The 10,910-nt window shown below is 33.7% G+C and overlaps 1 protein-coding gene across 1 annotated transcript; it reads left to right on the top strand.

The window, feature by feature from the left end:
• The first annotated feature begins 5,735 nt into the window (after positions 1-5,735).
• LOC121252728 lies at positions 5,736-10,007 on the top strand. The gene is made up of 6 exons (XM_041152509.1): positions 5,736-5,920; positions 7,012-7,301; positions 7,485-7,591; positions 7,709-7,841; positions 7,970-8,164; positions 9,505-10,007. The coding sequence occupies exons 2-6, from the start codon at positions 7,029-7,031 to the stop codon at positions 9,781-9,783; spliced, it is 987 nt and encodes a 328-aa protein (XP_041008443.1). The 5' UTR covers positions 5,736-5,920; positions 7,012-7,028; the 3' UTR covers positions 9,784-10,007.
• The last annotated feature ends 903 nt before the right edge of the window (positions 10,008-10,910 follow it).

Below are 10,910 nucleotides of genomic sequence, written 5' to 3'. Positions count from 1 at the left end.
AAATACTTAACAGAGCACTGTAGGCGGGAATCACAGGCGGGACACAACCACCATCCCTGCTTACCACCATCCCTACAGTCTCTTTTCCTTTTACTCACATGAAAATCCAAATCCAATAAATACATAAACATGTATGCAATACACGAAAACCCAGTTTTCTTTACAAACATGATCATGCATGCAATATGCGATGTACGTGAACAAGTCATATAAAATAATTTAAACGTAATGGTAAAGTCAAATTGAAATAATTAAATCCCACAGTAATTAATTTAAATATTAAAAGTAATTTAAATGCATAACAATAAATAAATATTTAGAAAGCACATAAAATTAATTTTCACCAAATTAAAATCATAGAAATAAACTTACTAAAAATCCAACCAATTTTAAAATAAGAGGATAAATTTTTGAACAATCAAAAATAATCCTTCAGTAAAAATACACTGAAATACGGGGTGTTACAAAAAGGCCGCACATCACAAGCCATTATGTGGTGAGATTGTGACAGAGTAGCTGGCAAGGAGTCAACCCTCTGAGCTGGTTGTGACTGTAATTTCAATTTCAAAAATGATAAATGCATGGTATAATAAAAATTGATTTCAATTATCTCAATATTTATGGCTAATAGATCAATTATCTCAATACTCACTAAGAAAACATTTCTCGATTTTCTTTAAATGTAACAAAGACTTTATTTTTCAACTAGAAGACAAAGAACCTCACAAAATTCTTGAAACGGGAATGATAGGGATGAGAAGTGGAGGTTGCAATTTGAGGATTTATCTACAATTATTTGATATTATTCATACATGAGAAATATTTGCGTGACATTAACAGATGCAACTGAAAATGAACAATATAACAATATAGAAATAGAACTTTGGTTCTTTATAGAAGATGCAAAGCATCTATGACTACTATAGACTTAGAGCATTGATGGAGAAGAACATTTAATTTCTGTTCTTTTTTTTTATGAGATAAAATATACTTTCATCTTTAACAAAAGTAAAAATATCATGAGTTTGAAACCACAATTGGTCTTTTGGGCCCTACAAGGTGTCTATGTTTTGAAATGTTATTATTTTTTATTCTCCTCCAAAATAAGAAGCAAATAAATCCTAAAATAACAATCAAAATAAAGTAAATTTCTAGATGGCCCTCCCATAAATGCCACCATTCTTTTATTGTCACAGTCACATTCATAACTACTTCAAAGTAGATTACCCTTAAGTGTGACTTTTGGATTAAGAACAAAATCCAGTGTCATTACTAGGGGTGCTACCCGCCCCTACGAGGTGGGCCACCCATTTCCCGCCCCCTGCCCCCGCATAGTGGGGGTGGGATTTCTTTCCCGCAATCCACCCACGTCCATTTAGGGGAGGGGTACCTAGTCCACTGCACGGGGTGCGGGGGTGGACTTCTATCCCTCCCCTCCCCAATCGATTACTATCATGTCCAATGTCCACAATTTTTCTAACCACAACGACAAACCATTGAAACCAAACCCAACAACTTGTCGATGGAATCAAACCCCCCAAAAGAAAATGAAAGTGAAAATCTGGTTTGAAGATCAAGAGAGAAGAGGGACTAGGTTTTAGCACAGAGCGAACTCGAAGGGGAGCGAAATAACCTCATTTGAAGATATGGAAACAGGCTCTGCCCTCTGTAGTCTGTGGACCTTGCAGACATGTTTGGAAAACAAAAGTTTCAAGAACTTGCAAAATAAAGAGTCCTGCACACGAAACTGGTCAGAGGAAGGAGATTTTGAGGAAGAAGACAAATAAGGTTGAAGTAGTAGATTCATCTACATAAGAGGGGCAAAGGCTCAAAGACAAGAGAGATCATGTGCGGATTGCGAAGAGAGTTTTGATTGAGAGAAACTAAGACGAGAGACGGAGAGAGATTGAGAGAGAATAGGGACTGAGTTGTTGAAGAAGATTCGGGAAAAGTAAAAGTTAAAAGCTTAAAACTTGGGGGGCGGGGGAATTTATGGAGCCGGGCTAAGCCCCCTCCATCCCCCCCCTCCGCATCGCCCCTTTCATACGGGCGGGGGGCCCCACCCCCCGCCTGTGTGGGGCTCACGGTCGGTACAGCGGGTGGGGGGCACCTGACACCCGCTGCCCACCCCTAGTCATTGCAGCTTCTTTCAAAACATGTATGTTCTTACTCAGAAATGCCTACCGCCCAGGGTACCCAAAAGGGCCTCCAATCATAAAATGTAACTAAACCCTTCAATATTAGAGATATTAGACTAACTACATATGACATATATTTGATGTCACTATATGGTAACATCATAGACCATACTATTATTTCAACCCAGAATTGGCATTTTTCATATTCTAATGCTATCATTCTTTATTATGGAACTTTTTCTAAAGTGCTTTTGGCTGCACCATACCATACCTACCAGCAATCTGCATTTTATCTTTCTATCATGACGGATCTTAGCGCCCATTAATTTTTAAAATCTCATTTCTATTTCAAGAGAGAGATCAAGCAAAAAATAGGAAAAGCAAAGATAGAGAAGTAGAAAGAGAGAGAGATACTTGTATGTTGAACTGTGTTGACAAAGAAGAGGGATTTGTAGGGATTAGGGCTTAGAACCAAAAATGGAATTTAGTTAGGGTTAGGGTTCAAAACCAAAGAGGGAAGAAGACATCTGCTTAGGGTTAGGGTTCATAACAATTTGAAGGAAAAAAATGGAATTTGACGGAGGAGAGAATGAGAATCGACATTGTTGAAGTGAATAGAATGGAAATAGAGAAAGGTCAGGAACACGAAGGGGCGAGAATGAAGAAACGGTGCGTTGTGGCATTTTTCCCTTGAGATCCTCATTCCATTTAAATTTCTTTCCCGCCCAAAACACATTCACAGATACTAAAATGAAACGCACCGTTTCATTAAATGGTACAACTGTACCTATTGGTGCGCTTCGGTGCACAAAACCGCTTGAGAATAGAGTTTTCTAATCTCAAATTACTATCTAAACCTTCCCTAATTTATTGTCTATGGGACATCTTTACTCTATAACCAATAAATGATAGTTATATTTTAGAGTCGTGCAATTTTTGCATTTTTTTATTTATTTAAAGTGAGTAAATTTATAATACATTAAAATTTTATTTTTTAAATAATATTCTTTATTTAAAAAAATATATATGCAGAAATTGTATATTTCAAAGCTGTATATAACGTTTATCCTAATTAACCATGTCGTAGAAATCCAAAGTCACCAAAGAATTTGGATCGGTAATCAAGAACGCTACCAAAGAAAATAGAAAAATGAAATGCAATTAACCTGATAGGAATGTCTCCTGTTAGATTGTTGTTTGACGGATATATGAATTATGCCCAAACATAAAACTGAATTATTATATTTATGTTTGTAATCAATTCATTTTATTTTCGATCAAGCGTGTTAATTTCAAGTTGCTTGATTAATTTATTATATTTTAAATGAAAAGTTCATTTCTCAAAATTCTTATAATTTTTCTAAAATTCATATTAGTACCGAGTTAATTTATTAGTCTAATATTATATCATTTAAGATAATTAAATAGACCATACATATGAACTTATTAAAGTTAAGTGACAAATATTATATTTGTAATAAACCATATGTTACTATTTTATATAATACAAATTAAATTTTTAATTTTATATCTTATAACTTTATTTATAAGTTTCTATACGTAAAAGTTGAATCTATATAAATATCTTTGTATAATTTCTATATGCATGCATAATATTTAAGGTGTTCTCATTCTAAAGTTAGAAATAACACAATAAACATTATAAGCTTGAATTTATATAAGTTCATATGAATTGAGTCGAGTTTGTATAAGTCTTGTGAATTTAACTTTGATCATCGTTTGAGTAAAAAAATAGAAAAACTACGTAAAAGTCTTTTATAAAAAAATAGATTTTACTGATAAATTTTTTTTTTTTTTTAGGCAAGATTTACTTGTTTACAATAGTTTATATGTATTTTGTCTATTTAGCTCATGTACAGATCATTTATCTACTTATTGTAAAAGGTGAATTTCGCACCAATATCAACGTGGCACTGCCATTTATCAGTACCACTTCGGGAGCTCAAGCTCAAAAATTTGTAAAATGCTAAAAATAAAAATGTCTAGCACACATACCAAAAAATGCCAAACATTTTTAATCTCAAACTAAAATAATTGTTAATTAATAAATAACGCAGTGACGTATCAATGTATAATTTATCTTTGTATAGATATTGTAAACGAATATAATATTATATTTTCATTTTATTTTGATCATATTAAATAATATATGATATATTAATTATCATTAGATTATAAATAAATATGTAATAAATAATTATTTAATAATAATAAATATATCACAACATATTTAATAAGATAAAAATAAAAAAATAATATGATATATAAAATTTTTTTTTATAAATTTGTGGATAATCGTAAAAGAAAATCATGAGAGTTTCAAATTTCGTTGATGATGTCCAATCAGAACTTTTTTTTTGTCATTAATAATCCGTTCTTTTTCTATCTTTGTATTTTTTGGATGTCTGACTTTAAACGGTAAAAAATGGGAAGTTTTTCGGTCAATTATTTACCCACTCCGTCAAAGTTGCCAGGCTGTTATTGTCTTTTTCTTGTTTTTTATTAGAATAGTTAAAGTCAAAGTCAATATTTAATTAAAATTACATATTTGATCTTAAATCAAAATCATTTAACATATAATTCATTCAAAATATTAATATAATATTATTTTTTAATAATAATATTATTTTTTTCATATTTGATAACTATACTAATTATATGTTAATCAATACTTAAAAATAATAATATTAATAACCATGCACAAAATCAATTAATTAATATTATTATTGACAATATTAATTAATAATTGGAGATAGCAAGATTTTATAATAAAATATGTGTTTTAGCTATAAGTAGTGTCTAATCAAAGACGGAGAAATGTTTGGATTTACTCTAGCTCATAGTCTTATTTGAAGGACTTTAACTTGTCCAATGCAGTTGATTTAATAAAAAACTAACCATATTTTTAGCTTCACTGGCAAGGCCCTATTTGGATCGAGAGTTAATCTCATCTCATCTTATTTAATTATTATAATTTTTTTAAATCTTCGCACAAAATATAATATAAGATTTAATTTTTTCAAATCTAATAATAATAATAATATTAAAAAATAATATTCTAATAATATTTTATTTAACTTTCATCTCAACTTATATTATTTCAACTTACTATCTAAACTTTTCTTTATAATAAATAATAAAGGAAAATGTGGAGTGGTGGATGAATAGAAGGCGGTGGTATAATCATCATGTGTGATGCACACAATGCATTAAATACGTGTTAAATATAAATTAAGTAACGTTAAATACAATTATGAATTATATAAATATTATATATATTTTTTTAAATAATAGGATTTATTATTAAATTTTTTTTTTTAATGTAAATCTTATCTTTATTTATTTTTTATTTTTAAAAAAATGTACGAGGTAGAATATCAATATAATTTCTCTTCGAAAAGTGACGTTTTCTTTTGAGTTTGTCTCTTCGGTTTCGAAATCTGATTTCTTTTTAAGAAAAAATCTGAATTAATTAAGGATGATGATCAAATAGTGGCATTACGGATAATTTAGGGAGGAAGCTGCGGGCATTTCGGAAGCCAAAATGCTAACATATTTATTCATTTTTAAATTACAATCGCAAGGCTGATCGCAGTCACATGCACCGACCCTGCCGGCTCAGGTCGGGTCACGGTCTTCCCATCCACATTTGACTCACTGCTCTCTCCGGTATTAACTCCCTCTTTTAAGTCCGCCCAATTTCTCAGAGATTGGACTGAGGATTGACGCATTTTCCTCCCTGTCCGGCCGATCATTCTTTGGTACTCTCTTTCGAACTATCCTTGCGTTTCAATATACTTGTATATGTATGTGTTTTCGTTTTTCGAACTCCATTTTGCGATCCCGGTACGGTTAGGGTGAGACCTTTGCTGTTTTTTCAGTTTCACAGTCTCTATTCGTTTTTTCATCTTACTTTTTTGTTATTTTTATTTGCTCATTGCATAGTTAGATCTTCGTCAGCTTTCCTTCTTTGGTGAAGCTTTTATTTCGCTCTCTGTTTCCTTCTAATTTTGCTCTCTCTCTCTCTCTCGGGGATTAGGGGTTTGTTTGCTAGTGACTTTTGCAAGGAAGATAATATGCATTACAGTTTTTGGGTTTGGTTTCTTGAGTCCTAACTTTTTGATTTCACACTCGTATTTTCATATTGTAGTTTATTCATTCTCGGCGACGTTGGCCGTTGTCTTTCTTTCATTTTTATGTGTAGTTGTTTCATTTTCGGATTATTCATCGTTGGAGTCTTCAGATCAAACGTATGCTTATGGGCACCTAGTGTAATTCTTAGGTCTTCATTATGTTAGGAAGTGTGCAGAGGGTTTTGAATAATGGAAGATAAAATTTGTTTAGCAAGGTGCTGTTGGATTACTTGATTGTTTATTTGCTATCCTATAGGTATGCTAGAGAAGATTGCCTCTCAGTATGCTCTGTAAGATAATATAGTGGAATTTAAAAATACTTTAGTGCTAAATATATCAGTGTTTGACTCTTAAATTTATATCCTGATCAAGCTGAGTTGCGAAGTGGATCCAAGACCATGCTGATGTGTATTATTATTTTAGACCTTTAGAAGGCATCACTATTATTAAAGCTTTTAAATTGCTATTTATGCTCTGTGATTGTTAGAAATGATGCCAGGGCAGTCTTTCAACATCTCAGTAAAATGGGTTTACCTTTAACAGTATGAAATGAGGGTGGACATAAGAATCTGTTTATAGTAGTTCAAATTCAGTTTTCGATTGTATTAATGTCTCTCATACTTCCTTTTTATTTTTGATTATGAGCATATTGACAAATTATATTGTTGTGTCATTGTCTTAGGATTGCTTTTGACGAAAGCCTTTACTCTTTGTTCCAGAATCCTAGGCAGAAGTAATGTCAGGGAAAGCTCTTCGAGATCTCAATACAATACCTGGATCCGAGAAGAAGAATGAAAGCTCCAGTAAAGTGAGTTTAACCAAGCAGTTCGTTGGGAATGCTGATGAAAATGTTGAAGAATGCCAAAAGAAAAACTCTGCCTCCTTGGTTTCACCTCAGACTAATGGTAATGAAATTGCTAATACTACAGCAGAAACCGGAAGTTCAGAAGTGGAATACATTGAATCTGAGAACTTGAATGATCTAGAAGACGTTGATGCGAGTCTTAAGGTATTATTCCTGTTTCTTGTTTCACTGGGTCAGGGTGGGGGGTGCTTATATTGTCTTTACATGCTGTTTTGTTTGAACTTCTCATCCTGAATGATCATGGATGGACATTCTGATATTTGGAGATCAACTCTTTTTATGGTGTGCACATAATATATTTTTTTATTTTTATTTTTAACATTTCAGACACTCTTAGCTTCACTTGACTCTAAAGATTGGGTTCTGGTGTGTGAAGCACTCAACAATGTACGCCGTTTATCAATATTTCACAAGGAAACAATTCTTTATATGCTGTAAGTTTCAAATCCTGGATGATCTGAATGACCTTTTGCTTTTCTAATTGATAAATATGGTTAATTAATGCTTTTATTGTTATTTTTATTCACGTCCATCATTATACTGGTGAATAGGGGAGATGTGATTTTACTGGTGGTGAAGTCCTTGAAGAATCCGAGAAGTGCTGTTTGCAAAACTGCAATTATGACATCTGCTGACATTTTCAGCGCATACAATGATACCCTAATCGATTCATTGGACCCTCTGGTAACTTATGTTTCTTATATGCTATTGCCATGCCTGATTGCTTTGTGGCGAAATGCTCCAATCATTTGCATGCAAATTCATTCTTACTCCCTTTTTTTCCTGAATGTGATCAAATGTGATGGGTTCAGCTTACACAGCTTCTTCTCAAGTCTTCACAAGACAAAAGATTTGTATGTGAAGCAGCTGAAAGAGCTTTAGTAGCAATGACTAAATGGGTTTCACCTGTTCTATTATTACCAAAATTGCAACCGTATCTTAAGAACAGGAATCCTCGAATTCGAGCAAAGGCATCGATGTGCTTTTGTCGAAGTGTTCCACAACTGGTAAGAAAAAGACAATAGATATGTTATTTGCTTATTTTGCAAAGTAACATTTATTGTATACTTTCTTGCAGTACTTTCCCATTTTAGATTTCTTGTTTACATAATTATTTACTCTCGTTCATCTCGTTTATGATATTTCTCTGGTTCTTGGGAAATCTGAAAGAAGAAAAAAAATTCTAAATGGGTTTGGAAAGGAATCCGTTTTCATAACATCTCTTTTATTTTTCTGATGACAATCTTTTGAGGGGTAAAAACAACATGAAATACTTGTATTTGCCAGTGGTTAACACCTCTCATCTTGCTCATTTCGTTTTTCTGATGTCTGATTGAACTTTAGATGATTTTTTTCTTTTTTTAGTGTATTTTATGCAAATAGTTATGTTGTGATTTCAGCAATGACAAATTATTGTGTATATCCTGTGAAGATCCTCTAGATTGTGTATCCACATGCGTCCTGGTAGAATGTGGTCTTGCACTAAACCCCATGGAAAATGATGTCCTTCTTTCGATTGCATTCCCTTAGTTTAAGGTCCATGTTGATATATAGATTCTCTATTTAGTTTGTGCTGGCTGCTGCTTGTTTCCTGCTATGCTTTTGATATTATAACCTTACTGTGTATACCCAGCATTGCGGGTGTTGCTAAGCACCACCTTTTCATATGTATTACTTACTGTATATGCTAGTTTATGTTGGGTATACTTTTTGTTCTGCCACCTTTTTGCTATGTTTACTCTGTAAACTTTTCACGGGCCTATGAAAAACAGGTCTCAGGGTTCCTTTGGAATGTTAATTATGTATGCCCATTGTAATTAGATCATTGTGACTTCTTCTCCTGCGGGTATCCATGAACATGTATAAATGTTTGTGCCTCTGCCTAACATTCCTGGAGTTTGATGCTCTCTCTCTCTCTCTCTCTCTCTCGTGTGTCTACCTGTTTGCTGCAATCACCTCTGACGGTTAAATGACTCTATTTTATTTATTTTGTAAATATATGTGAGGCCTAACATGAAACAATTCATAAAAAGAAGGGACCAAAATAGTGGAAAATACTATTGGCTACAATATATGTAGCACTAGTTATTAGTACTTATAAAAAAGAAGAAGTTATTATCACTTGACTGCCTGGTGCATCTGGCCTTGGTTTTGCTTGGACAGGAAAGGTTTCTTACATTGAGTTTGAGGTAGTGTTGTTATTTCTAATTATGAATGTCTTCTGAACTTTCAGATGATTAGAGTGCATTATAACCATTAATTGAAATTATTTATCTTATTGTCCCGGGATGCTAAGTTTGTCTGTATTTATACTCCCCTGATTTGTTTGTCTTGTTTATGTCAACAGGGTGTTGAAGGCATAAAAGCATATGGTATTGACAAATTGATCCAAACGGCTGCATCCCAGCTCAGCGACCAACTTCCAGAGTCAAGGGAGGCTGCTCGAACCCTTCTTCTGGAGCTGCAAACTGTCTATGAGAAATTTCACACAGAAACGGCTGTATCAGAGGATCCAGATATGGGCTCTTGGGAGAACTTTTGTCAGTCAAAACTCTCTCCTTTAAGTGCACAAGCCGTCCTTCGTGTAACCAATATTGGTCGGGAGGGTCTTGTTTTGGGTTCCTGACACGATTTTATATAGAACACATGAACTCTAGTGAGTACTGTCCTCATTTACCTACACATATGGGCTGTAGCAAGCCTAGTCTACAATTCCATTTTTTGTTGCTTTGATTTGCTTTACTGTCCTCTTCTGTAAATGATGCGAAACATTGAAATGTTTGGAATTGCGATTGAAGCTTGTAGTTGAGCAGGAATTCTTTATGATAATTGATGAATTCTTTACTGTCATGGAGGTCACTTTGGAAATTTTTACATTTTCAAAAAGGACAATTATAGATATTATTCCATTTTGTGAGCATATTGTAAAAGCTTCCATGTTTATTTTTTCAAGTTTGACCAGATTTCTGAGATTACTTTTTTTTTCTTTGAACATATTTGGTGGATCTTTTGAAATTCAGATCCTTTAATTAGGGTTCCTTTCACAGGCTTGCTGTGTACTTAATTAAGGTGTACATCTTTTCCTTTAATGAAAGTAAAGTTTGACCAGAGAAAGCAGATTATTCCGAGAGAACTTCGTTGCTTTATGTGGCTCTTCAACCTTAATGACATTACAACTAATGACAGAATGCTCCAACCTCCACGGCTACAACATTTTATCTATGACAGAAGGATGGGCCTCATGGTTTTTTTTTAAAAAAAAAAACTATTATTGAAGCAAGCCGAATTAAATCATTAAAAAAAATCATGAGAGGGAGCGTTGAGCTGCATGCATATTGAATGCATGGCATAGCTCCGGAAACTTATGTGGCCGGTAAACTAATATAAGACTGCACACCAGTCTATAGGTAACTAACTCTGAATGATACACAACTATCACCTTAGAATGTGGTGGGCCTGGACCCTGGTCATCGGTCTGGTTGGGGTGTCACCGGAAGTGGCGGGACCTTGAGGTCGACCTCCCGGAGATTATTCAATTCTACTTCCATGGCTGAGTCTGGAGCTTTTTAGGACTCCGTGCCGCAATGAGGGATTGAGGTAAAGAAGAAGAAAGGGGTGGTCATGGAGCCGTTAAATGACAGAAGCGCGCGGGAAGAAGAATGGGTAATTTGGTTCTGTTTGGTTGCTAGGAAAATGGTAATAATGGGGTTAGGCTTTGGGCCATGGTTTCAAAAGCCACACTCAACATATGCG

The sequence above is a fragment of the Juglans microcarpa x Juglans regia genome, chromosome 2S (assembly GCF_004785595.1).
Source record: "Juglans microcarpa x Juglans regia isolate MS1-56 chromosome 2S, Jm3101_v1.0, whole genome shotgun sequence".
Classification (NCBI taxonomy): domain Eukaryota; kingdom Viridiplantae; phylum Streptophyta; class Magnoliopsida; order Fagales; family Juglandaceae; genus Juglans; species Juglans microcarpa x Juglans regia.
This window is presented reverse-complemented; position numbering and strand designations above follow the sequence as displayed.